Source organism: Cuculus canorus, chromosome 3 (assembly GCF_017976375.1).
Source record: "Cuculus canorus isolate bCucCan1 chromosome 3, bCucCan1.pri, whole genome shotgun sequence".
In the NCBI taxonomy this organism is placed as follows: domain Eukaryota; kingdom Metazoa; phylum Chordata; class Aves; order Cuculiformes; family Cuculidae; genus Cuculus; species Cuculus canorus.
Genome location: NC_071403.1, coordinates 31,937,468 through 31,958,414, shown reverse-complemented (window position 1 = coordinate 31,958,414; position 20,947 = coordinate 31,937,468). Strand labels below are relative to the sequence as shown.

The window sequence follows — 20,947 nt, the reverse complement described above, 5'->3', positions numbered from 1 at the left end:
GGTTTCTCAACAGAAGGATAAAACCAACAGTTTTCCTGCAAGAAGTAAAAGTTCCAAAAGGAGATGGATACAGTGGGAAAACTGCAACTTGCGGCACAGTTCTGGGTAAGAAAAGGGATTCTGAACCACAGGTGAGGCAGGAAATCAAAAAAATAAATTAACAAAAAAAAATCAGAAGAAAAAGAAGGAAAACAGGATAACAAAAGGTAACCCTTACAAAAAAAAGGAGTACCTGAGCTGACAGGGAATACAAAATAAAACAGTTGTTGAGGGGATTTGGAGGTTGCGGTGTGCACACCATCTTGTATGTGCTGTGTGCTAAAAATGGGAAGATGGCAACAAATGCATTCTCTACAGCTACTGTAATGCCTAAAAAGCACACAAGGCTTTAGCGCCAGCAGCACAACTACACCTGGGATGGGAAAATATGGTTCGTTATACGCTGCGTGCCTGCCCTACATTTATTATAATCTTTATTCTTCACAGATTAATATATTCAAAAGAATGGAATTTGAGTGTTATATTCAAACTTTGGTTCAGATAAGGCAAAAAACACCTGTATTGCTCCTCCTGAAATATACAGTAATGCTAAACGCTGTTATTCATGCCTTTTCTCCGCACCCTTTTGCTTGATTCTGGTAGACAGATCAGCAGCTGTAATGGTTTCCTTTGTAGCATATATATTTAAGAAATCCTGTAGGGAACTGCTGAATATCAATATTTGCAAGGGCTGCAATTTCATTGTATGATTTTTTTTTTCATGAATACTTTGTAATGTATTGCACTATTTCCATATGGCTTTTAAATCACCACCAAAAGTGACAACTTTAATTAGATTTTTTAAATATACAGAAGACAGAGGGAGGCATTTGGAGCCAAGCACATTATATCTTTTCCACATCAGACTCCACGTGATCAATCTGATTCAATCTATGCAGCAAATGGAAAAATATGCCATATGCACTGTTTTATCTTCAGTGAACTGTACTTGTATGTGTAATTAATTCAGGGAGTACTGATAGAGTGAAACTCCTATGGAGAATGAAATAATCTGCCAAGTGAAGCTGGTATTTACTTATACTGTAAAACATGACTATTTGAAGGGCCATATGCTTTGTTGAAGGCTGGCCTGGCTCTGTAAAAGCCAGCAGAGCCTTCCTGGTATCCTATGCAAAAAATCTCAAAAACTCAACACCAAAACAAAGGGCTACCACAAATGTCATCCCAGAACTATGTAAAGCTCTTTCACTGTCTCTCTCCTCTGGTAGCTGCAGCTGCGTGCACATTAAAAACAACCTATTTCAAGGTCACATCTGAGTCTTTCTGGAAAGGAATGAGAGTGAGGAAATGAAATAAAAAAAAAATCAGAGGACTGTCAGCAGAAGCAAACTCATAAAGAAGAGAAACTACCAGTGAAAGTGTTTGGGGATAACTGCTCCTAAGAGTTCAAGTATCAATCTGGAGCAGGTCATAGAGCAGAGCTTAAGCTGTTGGACTGGCATCAAAGAACTACTGGCTCAGAAATGATGGAGCTCTAATCAGATGTCTGTGCCACCTGAATCTACAGGAGAAGAACAAGGTTATTATTCTCCAGGTGTATATTTTAGTATTGTATTTCAATGTAACCTTCAAACATGCTGGAACAAGCGAAATAAATTTTGGAGGAAACCCAAGACAATTCTCATAAATAGTTTATTTAGAATCATAGATTCATTTGGTTGGAAAAGACGTTTGAGATAAGAGTTCAACTGTACCTGTCCACTACTAAACCATATCCCTGAGCGCTTCATCTACCCGTCTTTTAAACACCTCCAGGAATGGGGACTCAACTGCTTCCCTGGGCAGCCTGTTCCAATGCCTGATAACCCTTTTGGTGAAGAAATTTTTCCTGCTATCTAATCTGAACCTCCCCTGGTGCAACTTGAGGCTATTTCCTCTCGTTCTATCAGTTGTTACTTGGGAGAAGAGACCAACACCCACCTCACTACAACCTCCTTTCAGGTAGTTGTGGACAGTGGTAAGGTCTCCCAACCAGCCTTTGCTCTAGGCTAAACAATTCCAGTTCCCTCTGCCACCTCCCATGTGGCTTGGTTTTTGTCCATATAGTTTAATGCTAGAGATGATCACTAGCACTTAATACTCAAAAAGAACACCATGTCGGTCTTCAGAGCCAACACAGCCTGTTCTTTCTGTGTCTATGCTCATTTTACCCACTTTTTTCTCAGCTTCTGAAAGGCAAATGTATGCATCTATTCAGAACTTCTAACACAGTTCAGAAGTGAACCTTACTAACACAAGAACAGAATAAAATAGGTAGACGCAGAGAAAGCGTCTCTGGAGCCCGTTGTACAACTCAACTTGTTATATGGGTGATGAGTGTATTTTCTTTCTAAATTAACCCTTTACATACAGTAGGCAGCAGATCTGTTCACACTGTTCATGGTTTATCATTCAGGCAGTGTTAATCTGGGAGTCTTGGCTTGTGCATGGCTTTCTTTTCTAAAACAAACCTAGGACACAGTTGACTTTAGGACCCTGAAGTATTCTTAGCAGCTGCTAAGAGTGGATGGTAAATCACACAAGCCATCACCTGAATATTAATACCAAAGCCTATGAAGTAATGCACATGGCTTAAACCTCTACAAACAGGCTAGAAGAAACAAGCACTAGTTATACATACTAAAAGATTCAAGAGGATGCTGTGACAGCACCGTCATGGCACACATTTAGAGAGACACTGGAAAGTCTGATATTATATTACAGAGAATGGACTGAGATGTCATTCATATCTCAAAACTTCATAAAACCAAAACCATTTAATCCTCTCTTCCTTAAGTGTGTTTGAATTGTCGAAGTGTGAACATATTTTCTTTTAGAGCTGTAAAATTATTACAGTTGAGTATTTTGCAACAGCATTAGATGTTGAAGGAGGTATCATCTTTTGCCTTATCTATGGACAAATGGTACACTTTCAAGAGGAACTTTTATGAATTACGAGTACCTATGAACAACAAAAGTGTAAGGATTGCAATAGTCTAGAAAACATTTTTTGAAATAGTTGGAAGTGTTGCAAGAAAAACATTTGTTTGCCTTATCAGGATAAAGTCTCCAGCTCTACATTTTTCCAAAGCAAGAATTTATTCCTTCAAGTTGTTTTCCATGTTGGGACAAAAGAATTTGGTACAGTTTTTTTCCAGAGAAAAAAAATTGACAGTTGCAATGAAGCATTATCTAAAGTGACATTTCATTCTTGCATCTCCTAAAATACATTCATTTCTATCAAAACAGTATTAATCAATTAACAAAAGAGAATGGACACCAAAATATTTCAGTAGCTTGAGGTACCTCACTGACTACATACCAGTCACTCCCTGAAACACAGAGGCTTCTATCACATGGAATTTGTATCTTTTCCCTTTATCACCCCATCTTTTCTTTCATTGAATTACTGACGAAAATGCAATTAACTTCATAAAATAAGGAAACATATTCAGAATACCTTTGCAGCATACAGCCAAGAATCCGCAATAGCTGTCTACAAGCAATTTACTACAAACAGAAACATGTCTTCTACATCAAGTTCAGGGCTGACATCCCTGAAATGGTTATTCAGTTACACCAGAAAATCTTGAAATATGGTCTGTACTAGCTTGCAGAATAATGTGGTTTGTCAAGGATGCTGCCAATACTGTCAGTATTCTTCAAGTCAAACAGCTAGAAAAGTCTTGGGAATTTTAACTTGTAAATGCAAACAGGGGGTTTTTCCCTTTTTCTTTCAATTTTTTTTTTCCTTTTTGTTTAAAATTTAAGAAGTGTTATAATCATAAGCCCAAATTAAACAACCCATTTTAGATACCTGCTGTCTCTCCAAATCTTACCCTAGCACTGGGCATGATGTTCAGCCTTGCCTGACCCTACCTTGACTAACTATTGCTTCCTCTTGCATGACCACCCCCACTGATCCAGTCTCCAAACCTCAGTTACTGATACAGATTTCTTGGGAGGATGGAGGCTTGAATCCGAAAGCATCTCACAGGAACACAATTACAGTTATGGAAGGAGTACGCAGCAAAAACAATATTGCCTCTTATACAGGAAAACGACAGGATGGTTTTGTATCCTTGGAAGAGTCTAAGCCAGGTAAAACGGAGAGCATTCACTCATTAGCAGTGCAGTCAGCGAGTGGTTCACCTCAGATTCCTACTAGAAGCCCATGACAATTAGTCAAAAGCCTTTTCACCCTATATATGGCACAGACTCTGTGGCAATGAGCACCACTGAGATTAGTTTTGACACAAATTAGGGTTACAAAGTTTGTTAGCTGAGATGTAAATTTTGACTTTGAAATAAGCAAATTTTCACTTTTGCTTAAGAAAGCAGTAAAACAGGTCATCATTTTAACACTCACTTTGCTAAAAAAAATCTCAAGAAATACCAGAAAACATTCTGTTGTAAAAAAAGATTGTTTGCTGTCATGGAACAAAGAGAAAGAAAAGTACTATCTTCTGATTGTTATGTACAAATCACTTCAACTTTACTAGCAAACATAAGAATGTAAGAAATAAATATAAAACTTAAAGATACAGTATTTTCTTTACTATAAATTGCAACATACTCTTCAGTGACTGTAGGTGCTCTGATTATTCCCCTACTCTCTTAAGATACAATTTCTCTTTCAGCTGAAGAATAGATATTAAATCACGTTTCTCCTGTAAAGTACAATACTGTAGGTGTGTAATAGTAAAGCAGAATAAATAAAAATGGTAAATAATTAATTTATTACTGCAAAATACCAAACTAGTTTTCCTTTCTAGTATTATTTTTACGACCAAGCAGGAGAATCAGGCTTGTATTTACAGGTATCTGTTTCGAATGTACTCTCTGTACATGAGGAAGTCGTCCTTTCCCAGGGGCTGCATGTTTCCTTTTCCAGCCTGAATGTGTGCATGAAATATCTCTATTGATTTCCTGTCAGCTCTGGGAGGCTGGACTTCATAAATATTGTCTTGAGAAAAGGAGGAGATGGGTATTCTGCAAAAAAACAAGCACACAGAATATTTGTGACTTTAGGTAAAAGTTTTCCACAGTCAGAGAAGTGTATTTCTTTTCATTGAAATACACATGAGAGTCAATGAAAGGGCAACTCCTCACTAGATAATTCATTTACCTAGATTTTTATCATGACTGCAGACCTGATAAGACCCAGCTTTCCAAGTAGGGTAATTAGGTAAGTTGTCACTAATCACATTACAGAATACTTTCTCACTTCCCTCCACTCTGTCCTCATTTCTTCACCCTTCTTCAGATCTGCTACGGTCAGTAAGTACCCAAGCTGAAAGAGATCTGTGCCACACATCATAGCAGATAACAGGAGAACTTTATTGAACTATCCACTTAGTAGTAATTATAACAAGCAAGTAATTATAGTCTGAACCAACATACAGAAAGGATTTACCAGATAAGAAATTTCCATCTAATTATCAGGAAATGGACAACTCATTACCAGCAACAGTACTCTGTACACTGGGGCAGTTAATTGACAGTATTTTTTAAAAATAGTACAATTGTACAATAAACATCATATTTGAATCCTGATACTTAAACTTACTCATGAGAAACACAAAGTTCGAAAGTTTACAATAACCTGAGCTTGTCAGACCTTTTCTAAGCAGTATTGTCAGACTCATAAGGTAGAAGCTGGAATTTTAACTGTAACTCTTGAAAACTGCATAGCCAGCAGGTCAAGGGAAGTGATTGTTTCCCTCTGTTCCGGGCTTGAGAGAGTACCTGGAGCACTGTGCCCACCTTTGGGGTCTCCAGTACAAGACAGACAATGAAATAATTGTCCAAGTTCAGCAAGGTCACCAAAATCATTAGAGAGCTGGAGTAGACAGCATACAATGAGAGACTGCAAGCGCTGGGTTTGTCCAGCCCGGAGAAGAGAAGCTAAAGGGGACCTTATTGCTATCTGCATCTTCCTAGTGGGAGGGCATCTGTGTGGAGCCAGATGCTGCTTGGAGTATCTGATGAAAAGACATCAGATTTCAAAAGGGAATGCAAACTGCAACCTGGGATATTCTGATTAGATGCAAGGGAACTTTTTTCCCCCACTGAGGGGGCTGTTAATCACTGTTGCTGCTCAGAGAGGCTGTGGAACCTTTCCACCTAAGGATATTCAACAGTCAAGTGTATGTAGCCCTGGGCAACCTCATCTGATTTGGTCCTCCTGTGAGCAGGGGATCAGATGACCTACAGGTCTCTTTCAGTTTTTCATTTACAGTTGTAAGCCAAACCCTTCAGTAGCAATGTGTCCTCCACAACCGACTCCAAGGCAGCAACAGAACTATTTATACTCAATACATAATAAATAAACAAACACTAAAAGTATCTGTGTCATAAGTAATTTCCATTTTCAAGCACTTCAGCTCTTGTGAAAGCTGTATTCTTAAATGCACTATGTATATTTCCCAGCAATATTTTAGTAGTTACTTTATAAAATATTCCCAGAGTTGGACAGCACAGATGTCTTATCTGTGTGACAGCAGATCAGTTTGGATTCCACAACAGGACATTCAATGACTAAATGACTAGTACAATGCCATATGCAAACCTATGCAGTAACTTTTCTTTCTGACAATACCATTGGATTTAAAGGAAATCAAAGTTTGAAATTAATTCCAAGAAACAAAAAAAGACAGAACTATGATTACCTAGAACAGTGGATTAACTGTATCTATAAATGCCAAAGAGGAGAAATAAATTATTTCTCAGTTATGAAAATAATAATAATATAATTTTTAAAAATAATTATCTAAATCATCATTTTCATATATTTTTTAGTTCATATTTCAGCTGAAAAAGCTAATTTACTTTGTAGATAGCTATTAAAATACCGCTGCTTTATTAATACTCTATATAAGCAAAGCTGCCCAGGTATACAACACAAAGATTTTGATTCTGGAAGACTCACTTCCCTATCATGACGTACACCGAACACTTTTCTACATCACATAATTACTTAAAGAGGGACCTAAAATTCCATGGGGCCCAGCAGGCTGCCTCATGGAGCAACTATCAGCAAAGTTTGCAGACAGATTATTAAAACAGAACAGGCACTGAATAATCCCTTCTGCAGTACATCCTCCCGGATTTCAGCAACCAGGATTTAGGATCTACCTGAAACAAAGCTTGAAACAGGGCTACTGTTTTGTGAAAGGTGATTTCCATAGATCTTCACTAGTTTTTCTAATGTCTCTGAGACTTACAAAGTCCTGTGGGAATAAGTTCCATTACTTGTTTGTGTCTCATGTGACATTGTTCATTTGTTATCATGGGCCTTGGTTGCTCATAATTCTTACATTGGGAGAAATGGTGAATATCATTCCCCATTTGTCTCCTTCACATTGCTATCACACAACCAAACGTATTTCATCTTTCCTCACACACCAGTTATTTTCTGATTAACCCTGTCACCTTGCCATTAAAGCGGAGTTCCAAGGTCTACTCCATCCTCTCATAATGCAGTGAGCATCAAACCGTGTTTAATAACTAGTTTTTCCATGTCATCTACTATTTTAGCTACTGAAAAGAAATTTTCTAAATACTTTATATATAGCATGTTGGAAGAGTAGACAGTGTCAGTATCTGAAACAAGCATTCAGAATGCTATTGTTAAATATTGTATTAGCATACACACATATTTTGGGGCTCAAAACTTTTCAGGTAAGAAATTACAGCAGCAATTTACTGTCAAAGCTCAGTATTTCCAAAAGTGAACACTGACCAGCCCAAATGCAATGAAAATTCAGAGATTAGCATTGTTGCCATATTCCACAGAAGCCACAGTCATGACTCACTATCTGGGTGCTCTTCAAGAGACACAAAGTTATTTTCAAGTGTATAATCTCATATTTTAAAGGGAAATTACACGGAAGAACTGGAACACTCAAACAATGGCAAAGACCTACAAATGAAATACAGTAATAATCTTCTAGCTGCACTATGAACACAAACTAATGCTTGACACCATTTCTAAATCAGGTCTCTATCAAAACTGCAAAACATTTGCTCTCTTCTTTTGTAGCCTTTTATTTTATTAAAATATGTTGGGTTTTGGATGTTTCATCGTGTGATGGTTCGTTAGTCTCATAAAATGACTGCAATGCGTCATGTAGTATAGTATGCCTAATGCACTACAGCTGGAAAATGGTACACAAAATAAAATGGTTTCCATAATAAAGTAATATGTTTCAGTTTCATATTTAAATTTGTATTTTTCCATAGCAATACATTCAGTTGATTATACTTTGATTGCAGTGACATTACTAGTATAGGTCTACTATTGAATTTGAGACAATAAAATCACTGGTCACCCACAGAGTTTGTCTGCATTCTTAAAACCAAGTTACATCTTACCAGGATGTAGACAAAGTATGCAAGGTTATGTCATAGAAAAATTTGGCCATTCTAGAGCTAAAAAAAATGTAAAGCTAAAGAGTTTGCAAAAGCCTTACTGCATACAATATATATATATATATATCTATTTTTCCTTATTTTATATTGTATTAACAATTCCTGTTAGTCTTAGAATTCTGTGGCACTACAGTGGAATGTAAACAAATACTAAAAATGTAAGTGAGTTACCAGTTTGTATGATTAGAATAAAATTCCCAAAAAGCTTGCTGTTTTTATGCTTTTCTCAAACAAACAACTCCAATTTCAAAAGAGTCAAAGATCTTCTGAAGAGTTGAACCTCTGATATTAAGCTTTCACCAAATCAGCATTCTATTTTAGTTTTTGTTGGTAAACCGTATGAATAATACAATGGAAATTCTATCATAGTAACCTTTTCTTTCTATTTTTTTCCCAATGGAGTGACAGTTTCTTCTCACCACCACTTCTAATTTATTACAAAACCTCAGGGTGGAGGTTTTCAGAACTGGTACCAACCGTTAGTCTATCTAACTTTATACGTAGATGCCTTAAAAGTAGATTGCTTTCAAAGCACTCCTGTCTGCTGGAGATTCATATTTATCTAGTTTAAAACATTCAAGCTGAGACTCTGAAATGGTATTTGGCACCAGCACAGTGCACTAACTTACCAGTCTAACACTGAAAGACGTCACTTACTCTAATGTAGCTGGCCTGTCTAGTCCACTGGCAAGCGAACAATCGAGTAAAAGAACAAAACAAAGCCATAACACTCTATTTATTGATTTGTTTCTAAAGACATGACATTTCTGAAGCACTAATGAGTGAAAAGTCATTTCCTTAGGCACAAAAGAAGCTGGGACAGCAGAGTGTATTTCATTCTGAGTATTTAGTAACTAAATCTCAATTTTCCACCTACTTGCTTCAACATGATAAAAATATATTGAAAGAACCACATGTTCATGCATGCCAATTTTGATTAATAACCCTGTATTAAGCTGTAACTATTTGTAGAGTGCTTGTATTATCCAGTCATTTAATTAGAGTCATTCTTCTAACACTATTCATGTAAAAATCTAATCTACTTAATAAGTTTAATAGAGTCATGAAGGAGAACACATTGTTTATGACTCGGCTATCTGATCTCCTTAGAGACCTGCAGGTCTAGGGCCTCCCAATGGAAATTACATAGATAGGAACATGAACACCATGTCATGAGGACAGCACCCTTTGACATGCAAAGAGCAATTATTTTCGTTCACTTATGAGCAGGCATCACGGTGTTATGGTTTCACCAAGAGTAGCATTGCCTGGACAGTAAAAGAAGATACAGCTAAAATCTTTAGCGACAATGAGGATGAACCATACTTTGAAGGAAAAGTGCAGAGCGATGCGTTTAACTCTTAAAAATGTGGCAGTTGCCAGAAAGCTACCACATTTGATTCAACACGGAACAGACCTCCTCAAACCTCTCAAATATATCTAAAGGAGATAAAATGTACTGCATGGCCTTATTTGAATCATAAGCAAATATATCCGATGTATAAAACTCCAGCAAATCCAGAAGTCTTGTTTAGATTTTTCTCACCTCATAAATGGCATCCCTTTAAATTGCTTCCTGTGCTGTTGAAAATGTTTTCAACAGAATGTTCCTTTCTTAGACACCAACATCTCCATACAACAAAGTTTCAGTCACATTGTTTGTGAGCGGAGAGGACTGAAACCCAGGAAATTTTCTCTGTTCAATAATAGTGTAACTTGCATCTTACAGAACTGATGAGCAGCAAAACCTGGACTGCATCCAGGTCCCACAACAATTGCCTGAAATTCCAACAGCATTCTCAGTTTCAAAGGTCAGAGAAAGAAGAGACTCTCCTTACACAGGTATATATTCAAATGAGCATTTTACGCTCCAAATTGGAAGCAGCTTTGCTCTAGTGCAGACAGAAGGAATATGAGAGAAGGTCAGAACATCTGATACAGAAATGTGATCTCAGGAAAGGTGAATCTTTTAAGTAGGGATGATTTATGCTGATCACAAACTAAATGAAAACAGACATCGAACACACAAAGGAACTGAGGGGTAGTACAGGACAAAACAAAACAAGCAGCAAAAGAATCCACAAAAATCGCCCAGATAGGAATATTGTGTGGCTTTATGGAAAGGAAAAGCATAGACTCAAATTTTCAAACAGGATTACCTGAGGAAGACAGTTCTCTTAAACTGATAAACAGAAATGTAGCACTTCACAGAGAAGACAGAGGCACAGGTTGAAGAAAAGTCCTGAGAATTTTCACTAAAAAGCTTAAAAGTAGATGGACTGTGGCACATCTTTAGTAATTTCTGGGATTTTATTTGCTAGAGACTAACACTACAAAATCCCAGTTTCCATAAAACCATAATGGACAATGCAGAAATAACTAGGCTTACTGTCATATTTCACAGGAATTTGTTAGTCACACTTTCAGAGGTTATGATTTCAATGGTGCTGACATTAGGATCAAAAGGAGACTTCATACAGAAAAGTGAGAACCACCAGACCGTTTACCCCCAAATAAAATAAAACTAAAAAAAGCTTCAAGCCACACAACTTCTGAAATAAAATTTTAACTGATCACTACACTAAAAGGTACAGTAGTTCTATATTTAAAATCTGGAAAAAGGCAAATTTAATAACAGAACAATGTATTTTGTCATATTAAAGAATAAAAAAGGACCTATGAAAAGTTACAAAACTCAAAATGCTTTTTCTAGCCTTGTTAGACTACTGCATCATCCTTTTAATACATGATGTACAAAAATGCTAAACCAAGTGGACAGCAGATACAGACAAACTAAATTTTTAATCTGTGTTGCAATAAAACAAAGGTCCCTATCAAGTCAGAACTGTACTGAACTATTGTCTTATAGCTTAAAATATTTTTTCAGGTTAAAAAAAAGGATGATATGAGATTTGACATATAGATTTTTATTCAGGTTTCAGTTTAGATATGGAGGAAATACGGAGGACCCAGAGTGCAAACACTGAGATACTAAAAACGCATTTTTAAAAAAATTGAAACAGACATTAACAAATTACAATTATTATCTAAATCAGTATGAGGCACAAAACACTAGAAGTTTTATTGTTGAAATAATATTCAGCATCTCAGTTGACAACTCTACCAAAAATGCTAGGCACATGAGCTTTTTCATCTGAAAAGCTCAGAGCTCAATATTGACAGAACAGATGAATAAGATAATTCTTCCTACATACACAGGGATCTAAATCACAACGAGTTTAAACCATTTTCCCAAGACACCTGGAAAAAGCTCATGCCCTGTTCCTTGATCTGTCATAATGCTACACAAGATGATTGAGCCAATCTAACAAATTGGCACCAGCCACGTAAGAAAGTTCTGCTGTGTTTGACACTGTGGCTCTGTCTCTTCTATCCTGGCCCTGGTGATACCTGGAACCTTCACTGGTCTAAATAATATCATTAATCGATTAGGAAACTATTTTTTTTTCTCTGAATTAGTTTGCTGCAGACTGATGAGGTGAAGTGATTTACAGAGCACTGTAAGATGTAGCAAAGCTTGCACGAGTAACTGAAAACATGTGTGAAGGATGGAGGGAAAGAGCAGGACCTCCCCCCTCTTGGTAGCAGTGAACTGTTAGAATTGGCTCAGATATTTTGTTAACTTCTCCCATCAAATCTGGTCATGCTGTGACTTAAACCATGACACCAAACCATTTCACCTGTCAAACTTCAGTAGAGCATTTTATAAACTATTACAACATGGATTTATTTATATTTCCTTCAGCCCTCAGCCAGTCTTTTTTCTGGCGAGTCCTACAACTCGTCATACAATTGCTTTTCCTCAGATCCTTCCCAGTACTATTTTTTTGATACGCATGACTAAAAATGAACAGAGCATTCAAGCCCAAAATGACAGTGATTCATAGAATCATAGAGTAGTTTGGGTTGGAAGGGACCTTAAAGCCCATCCAGTTCCAACTCCCCTGCCAGGGAGCCTCCCACCAGATCAGGATGCCCAAGGCCCCATCCAACTTGGCCTTGAACACCTCCAGGGATGGGGTATCCACAACCTCCCTTGGCAACCTGTCACCATTCTCATGGTGAAGAAGTTCTTCCTAATGTCCAGTCTAAATCTGCCCCTCTCCAGTTTATACCCACTGCCCCATGTCCTATCACAACAAGCCTTTATGAACAGTCCCTCCCCAGTTTTCCTGCAGCCCCTTCAGGTACTGGAAGGTCACTATAAGGTCCCCTCGAAGCCTTTCATCTGGTGCTGGTTCCTGATATTCTTTTGTCTTTTCTTACCGACATGAAGTACCAAGTACTTTCAGGGAAAGTGCCCACAATGAGGGCAAGGCCAGTTTGGATGGGGCCTTGGACAGCCTGATTTAGTGGGACGTCCCTGCCCATGGCAGGGGGGTTGGAACTAGATGATCTTTAAGGTCCCTTCCGACTCAAACTATTCTATGATTCTATGACTTTAAAACCACTTCCACAGAATATAAAATGAAGATACTCTCAGCAGCAGTCAGTTTTGTCAGCCCATTTCACAAAAGACGAGCGCATAGACAGTGCTAAAGCCATTCAGAATCCCAATGAAGGACAATCTTTCATCTGGAGACAGAAGACAAAATCCATGTATTGTATAAACAGCTCATCAGTAAATTTCAAGAGAATTCTCAGAGGCAATAAATGCTGTGGAATCACAGAAGCACTTTGCTTAAAATACTGAGCATCAAAGAGAGGAAAGACTCAAGTTAAGAGAGGAAGATTAATTCTTAAAGCTAATTTTAGGATACCAGAACAGTGAATACATGTGAGGCAAATGAACAAGAGAAATCAAAGCTGTTGGATGCATGTTGGCTCAGTTAAACCAAAGTGGTTAGTTATCCTCATCTCTGTTCCGAATTGAAAGCTAATAGTGAACTACATAATTTTATATTATTTAGAGGTATAGAGAGATTTAGATCATATATGCTTCTTAATATACTGCTGTTAAAGAATATGAGATCCACCACAGGACATTTCAAAGTAAAATGAATCAAAATAACCACTAAACAGGAAAGAATTTCATCTATCATAGAGGCAAAGAGTTCTTAGTTAAGGAAGGAAGTAAGGTAGATGACTCCCAATTTAACACAAATATCTGCATCTCAAAGGAGTTGCTGAAGCAGTGCTTGTTTTAATTAAGAAGCATAGCTATCCTATTTCCAAGAACAGGAAGAAATAAAATGAGCTGTAGGTAAAAACACAGCATCTATTCAGCCCCTTCTGGGTGACTAAGAATAAAAAACTTGGCTAAAGAATAGATGCTCTGATGAAGAGTTGTCTAGCAAGAAGGTGCTCTATTGAAGTGCAGAATATGTTGTGTTGGTTTGTTTTTATAAAAAGGAAACCTTGACGGCCACCTTATCAGAAGATAGGAACTAGATAAGACACCTTTGTGATTTGGGCTTAGTGTAAACAGATGACAGAACGTAAACAATTTTTTTTTTCACCTGTATTTTCTATGAATACTAGTGACAATTCCTTATTCTGTGAATAAATGCTTTCATTTTAGTCTATCCAACCTGCTGATCAAAGCAACATACTGGGGGGCATATTTGAAGCATATTTGAAAAACCACTGTACTGTGAAAGTATCAACACGCTTGAGAATCCAAGATAGCTTGGAAATTGTCCTTATACTAACAAAGTCATGTGGTAGTACTGGAGGAGCAAGAGAACTGCTCTAAACTGAGGTAACAGCTTGCAAAAGTAAGTAGGGTTGTAAAACACTAATTAAAATTAGAAAATGTACTCCTCTATTTTTGCCTTTATACATTAAAGTGATATTACAGATTAAACAGATTCCAGTAGAGCACTTAATTAACAAAAATGAAAAATAAAAGTGCTCCATGTTCATTGAAATTTGCTTCATTGCTTTTATCTTGTTGAGAAAATAATGTGTATAACATGCATATACACAGAAACAAACAGTAAAAAAGGCCATATACTTGTACATACTTAGCTGCTAACTTGTAGATAGTTCCTATTTAATTAGAGTCATGTTTGATCAATACATGGGTGACAAGCAGAATCTAGGTAGTCTTTAGTAAAAAAACCATAAATTACACACTTAACAGCAAGGAAACTTTTGAAAACAGGGACTACATGCTATATCTCTGAAGATGAGAGATCTTTTTTTAATATTTAAGGAGGACATAGTTAAGGAGAACAAGCATCCTCCTGCCTGAGCATCATCAGTGCTCTGCAAAACCAGACAGGAGAGTAGATACCTACAGATGACTTAAAGTTGGTGCAAAAGCATTGTTGCTATATGTATGTCGCCCATAAGGGGCACAGCCATGGAAGACAGCTTGTACCTTGATCTATGCAACCAGCTCCTCTTTGTTATAAGAGCATTAGAGCATTTCCACACTGTTCATATTCCACACTGTTCATTAGTGCTGCAGTGAACCAAAACACTCAATTCCCTGTTTGGGAGGGAATAAAAATTTCTTGTACTCCTAGATAAATGTAAGAAGTACATTTGGAAAGTGATTGAGAGTATGATTTTCTACAGTACTATTTATATCACACCACAATGAGTACTAGGGAACTATGAATAGGTGCGCTGTGTCAGTCAACAGTAATTATACTACAGTACTCCAAGTCTCTGTTCACATATGTGATAATAGACTGTGCTAAAAGCAGTCCAGCCCTGTTAAGCTGTACTTAGCCATAGCTAAAATTCTACCCTTTCTTTCCTTCATCTAATTTCGATGAACAAAAAGAGAAACTTCAATATCCTTCCACATTCTCCATTCCTCTTCAGTTTTATTTCACTGCATCACTGTAGTCCCTACTCAAGTATATCTTTTTTGCTTCTAATCTATACTAAAGAGTTTCTAAATGTAAACCAAAAGCTTCTCTTCAATATTTCTACAATGCATGTTCCAGTCCATAAATACCACTTAATTGACACTGTAAAAACAAGATACATTTCTATTTGTATTGGCTTTATGTATTTGATAAAAATGGCCAGAAGGTTTAAGGGTGTGAGGGTCTTTTTAAAGATCAAAAAAAGGATATTAAAAAATATTTTCTTGAAAAGAGTGGAAAAGACAGCAACTAACCTAAGCCTAAATAACATCTCACTGCTGAGATGAAACCAAAGTTTAAGACTGAGTACTTCATTTTACTATGAAAAGGACTTGGGCTTAATTGCATTTGTATTTAGAAGGCACTACCGGAGAATCAAATTTGCCAGGGGTTTTTTTTTTCCAATTTAAAATGCACCTAACATCAAATCAATACAAGTTACTGTAATTTTTTTCAATTTCTTGAAGTGCTCCTTGAAAAACAAAGAAATATTTAGTCCAACAAGTGCAAGATGTGCCTCAGCTGAGGCTACTGAAAATCCACTCTCTCAACCTTATCTTGAGAATTGTACATCCATGCCACTTTATCTCTAAAAAATTATGTTCTCCAAGGAAATTCCTGCTTCAGGGCAGCAATTCACATTCAGTATAAGAAAGCTTCCTTGTTTCAGAATGCCTTTAAAGAATGGCTATATTTATGACTTTTCTTGAAAGAACAATCCGTCTCCATCCAAATAGTATTTAAACATTTTTTTTAAAAGTTGCAGAACAAAAGCTGAAGAAAAATTTTAAGCTGTATGTAAAAAGATGGACTTTTAGAAAAAAACCCCAAACAACTACAAAATACCCTGTTTCCTCTCAGATCTGCCCAGAAGAGCACGCTTGATAGAACCATCAGAGAAAGATGATCCATGTGACTTCAAGAGAACGAGTGACAAGAAGCACATTTTTGTGTGCTTTATGACTTCTACAGTCCACTGTTCGGAAACACATAGAAATTACACTTGGGAAAGCAAAAAAAAAATGAACACCTGACTACCCAAACCCCACCAGAATTATGTGTATAGATTCTTTAACACGTTCATTTTACAGCAGCATAGCATGGGAAATAATTTACTCTATTTTAAGGAGACAAAAAAGGAATTATTATCTCCTACACTGTCAAATACGCTGGGAGATTTTGCAGTTACACAAAAGGAATCACCTTTGTTCACAGCAAAAATATTCCTATTACTACAAAATAATTTCTTAATAACCATTTCTCTTCAACACAATCAGGTTGTTCCTTCATTTTTAAAAACAGTTTTACAGTTTGCCAACCTAACTTACTATTTTAACACCCATCAGATATATTTTACTATAAAGAGGTATGTTCACTTACAAAGTGTAAGCTTATTAATGATGAACCATGCATAGTGAGAGTAAAGAAGTTTTTCCTCATGTTGAGGTGGAACTTCTTGTGCTCCAGTTTGCTCTTGTTGCTCCTTGTCCTGTCACTGAGCATCACTGAGAAGAATCTGGCTTCACCATCTTGACACTTGCCCTTTAGATATTTGTAAGCATTGACTGATCCCATCTCAGTCTTCTCTTTTCCTGGCTAAACAGACCGAGCCCAGTCAGTCTCTCCTCATAAAAGAAGCTCCAGTCCCCTGATCATCTTCATGGCCCTCGAGTAGACTCTCTCCTGCAGTTCCTTGTTTTTCTGGAGCAGGGAAGCCCAGAACTGGACACGGTACTCCAGATATGGGGCCTCAGTTGGGCAGAGTAGATGGGGAGGATAACCTCTGTCACCCTGCTGGCCACACACTTCTTAATGCAACCCAGGATACCACTGGCATTCTTAGCCATGAGGGCATATTGCTGGCTCATTGTCAACTCGTTGTCTACCAGAACTCCCAAGTCCTTCTCCTCAGAGTTGTCTTCCAGCCTGTCAACTGCTAACCTGTACTGGTGGCACTGGGTTATAGAATCATAGAATCACCAGGTTGGAAAAGACCTCTTAGATCATCGAGTCCAAGCGTTCCTATCTGCCACTAAACCATATCCCTGAGCACCTCATCTACCCATCTTTTAAATACCTCCAGGGATGGTGACTCAATCACCTCCCTGGGCAGCCTCTGCCAGTGCCCGATGACCCTTTCTGTGAAAACTTTTTTCCTGATGTCCAGTCTGAATCTCCCCTGGTACAGTTTAAGGCCATTCCCCCTTGTCCTATCACCTGTAGAGAGGCCAGCACCTGCCTCTCTACAACCTCCTTTCAGGTTGTTGTGGAGAGCAGTAAGATCTCCCCTCAGCCTCCTCTTCTCAAGGCTAAACAACCCCAGTTCCCTCAGCCGCATCTCGTAAGACTTGTTCTCCAGCCCCTTCACCAGCTTCATTGCTCTTCTCTGGACACGCTCCAGAGCCTCAACATCTTTCTTGTAGTGAGAGGCCCAGAACTGAACACGGGATTTGAGGTACAGTCTCACTAGTGCCGAGTACAGAGGGAGAATAACCTCCCTGGATCTGCTGGCCACGCCGTTTCTGATATAAGCCAAGATGCCATTGGCCTTCTTGGCCACCTGGGCATACTGCTGGCTCTATGTGCAGGACTCTGCACTCGCTTTTGTTGTACTTCATTAGGTTCCTTTCAGTCCAACTTTCCAGCCTGTCCAGGTCTTGCTTTTACTGCACAAGGGGATTCAATGCATTGTATGAAGAATTAAGTTTCTACTTCTTCCTTGTAACTTAAAAATCCACATTGTTTTTTGTGGTTTTCTTTTTCTTTGGGAGGGTTCTTTTGTTGTTGTTCAGTTTTGGGGATTTATTTTTTTTTTATTTTTTTGTAGTGCCAAGATTGGCACTGATGTGCTGCTGAATGGCAGCACAGTCTTCCAGTGTATCAGTCACTCCTCTCAGTTTTACGTCATTAGCAAACTTATGCATAACTGCACACTAAAGACTGATTTGCAAATCTGAATGCTTTTTTAATGACCAATATGCAGGTCAACCAATCCCTTATACACTGCCTCTTTTGAAAGCAATCACAGCAAGAAGAAATTGCCTTTTAAACTCAGCAGCTTCAGCTACTCTTGTGATAACCTGTGACTGCTAAGAATTTTGAATACAAAAATCTTGGCACTACAAAAAAATAAAAAAAAAATAAATCCCCAAAACTGAACAACAACAAAAGAACCCTCCCAAAGAAAAAGAAAACCACAAAAAACAATGTGGATTTTTAAGTTACAAGGAAGAAGTAGAAACTTAATTCTTCATACAATGCATTGAATCCCCTTGTGCAGTAAAAGCAACAGAAGTATGACTCAAACAATTTAACATCAAATTTACCTGATGATTTTTCAGGTCTAATGATAAAAGCTAAAAGGAATAGGCTAATGGAAAAAAGAAAATGAATACTTACAAATTGATAACTCTATCCAGTTGGTGTTTTGAGCAAGATTGTTGGCTGCTCTTGTCTTGCTTATGCTGACTCTGCCCCAGCTGAACAAACCTGGGAAAAGTAGATAAGAGAATAAATCAAAGAAAGTAAAAGAAATATCCTCAAAATTCAGCAGATGAAATAAGATGACACCAAAAGATCAGTCTTTAAGTCATGCTACAAAAGTCACTGTTTGTGAGCTACCTCTCTGGTAAACAAGAGACATCTCCAAAACTTTGCAAGGGGCGCATGTGAGAACTCAGCAATTCTTATAGCTCAAGAAAGAACTGCCTGTTATTTGGAGTCACTGAGTATGGATAGGATAGAAACAGGTATCTGCCTCTATGAAACAAGCAGCCTGCTACAGTCTTCCTACGTCTTTTTCAAAGCAGTCAGTCAGATGAACAGCCTATGGGAAAAGTCAACAGACGGGACAGAAAGTCTCTCATTTCTCAGATTTAAGTCAGTCCTCAAACAAATTCAATCTAGTTTATCCAGCTGAAACACCATCAGTCCAGCTCACTTATTTCCAAGCACAATATTTGATGAGAACTAACCTATCTCCAAATATTTGCTGAAGACACAGAAGATACAAAATATTCTTACAGGTTTTTTCTTGGCAATGAATGGAGCAATTTTTATTAAAAAAAAAAAGTTAATCTCTAATCTTATTCACTCACTCTAAGAACAAAAGTCAGAAGGTTTCAAGTATATGCATACGCAGTTATCTCACACTTGAAATTACTACTGAAAACAGAAGTAAATGTTAGTCATGATACTTCATGTTAGTCATGAAACTTTAATTTCCTGATGTGGGTTTTTTTAATAGTGAGCTTCCTTTTCATTTAAAAATAGTCTTATTGGTCTGTTTAAGAAATATTTACTACAATTTTAGCAGAAGACAATTAGCAGTTCAAAAGCAGTTGCATAGAAAAGTGTACAGAAGACAAAGAAACAATGCATTACTGAAGAACTTATTGTGACTTCTCTTTCTGCTTCATTCAGGTTCTATACCGTAGAAACAAAAGCCTCAGAAACACGTGACATCACTTTGGATGTTGAAGGAATAAATACTTACATTTCTAAGCAAATATAAATAAAGATAATTAAGATAAACTAGGGCAGGAGCTTGCTATTGAAACAAAATTGAAAGAAGAAAACAACAACAAAAAAGACAAACTAGAGGTGTAAGTATTTTTATTAATTGCTTCAAATTATCCAATATTCTGAAACAAACATGAGCAAGTTACCAGGTATCAATAAGATACCACACACAGCTGATCTGCAGTATACATCCTCAAATTATTTGAGAGACCTTCTGTCCCTTCTAATCTCAGCCAATCTGTGGTTTAGTGACTTCTATTTGGATGAGAATTAATACAAATATTTCAGCCATCAGCGAAAATGGGCTGAACGGATTCAAATTATTTTTAATTTGTATTTACATATATACTTAATATAGATCAGCTAACAAAGTAACTTAACTTGAGGTATTCTAAATCTGTGAGTCCCTGATGCTAATAAAGAAAAAAAGCAGGCAATATGTCCAACAATGTCAAGTAAAGTCAGGATGTTACACATCCATCTCCCTTATTACAATAATAGAAAAAGACTTGAAGTGAGAACTATAATCACACTGTGAAATAAATTGCTGCTATTCTCAAACAATGTACATCGTTATAAAGGATGTCAGCAAAATCTATACTTTCCACATAGATCAGCACATCAGACCATAAATAGCAGTATTCCTTGTTAGCTAAAAGAGATAAGAAATTTGTAATTGTTACATTTCTGAAATCTGCACTGCTAAAGGAAATGAAATAAACATAAGCTTTTTTTGTCTTGAAAAGGCTACAGAAAAAAAGGCTTCAAAGCCCCCATGGAGTTTACAGTACTGTAACGACGTTAGTCCAGCCTGAAAAAAAGTTAAGATGGAAAGTAGCTGCAGTTCTGGATATTATCACAGAGTTGTTCATCGGACTCGTAGTAGACACCAGCTTGCACTGGGCCATTTGCAGAACAAGAATAACTATCTGTACACCAAAGGGTAATTGTCAAGCCGGCATACATTTTCTAGCGGTTAAAATACAGAAAATTCAAGGTATAGACGAAGTTAAAAAATTCAGAGATAATGAGAAACAACCTCCTCAACCCTATTTAAAGAGTACTATTTCAAAATCAGTAAGTGTGTAGGAAATAGGTAGAAATTGAAA

The 20,947-nt window shown here is 37.3% G+C and overlaps 1 protein-coding gene across 1 annotated transcript in view; it reads right to left on the bottom strand.

Moving 5' to 3' along the window:
• Positions 1–1,752: 1,752 nt before the first annotated feature.
• The window catches only part of FIG4 (FIG4 phosphoinositide 5-phosphatase), a 73,737-nt gene continuing 54,542 nt past the window's right edge, over positions 1,753–20,947 (bottom strand). Inside the window, exons 22-23 of the mRNA XM_009564870.2 lie at positions 18,717–18,806; positions 1,753–5,031 (exon numbers count right to left, since the gene is read on the bottom strand). Coding sequence (XP_009563165.1) covers positions 4,854–5,031; positions 18,717–18,806 — 268 coding nt within the window. The 3' untranslated portion in view covers positions 1,753–4,853. The remainder of the gene's footprint in view (positions 5,032–18,716; positions 18,807–20,947) is intronic.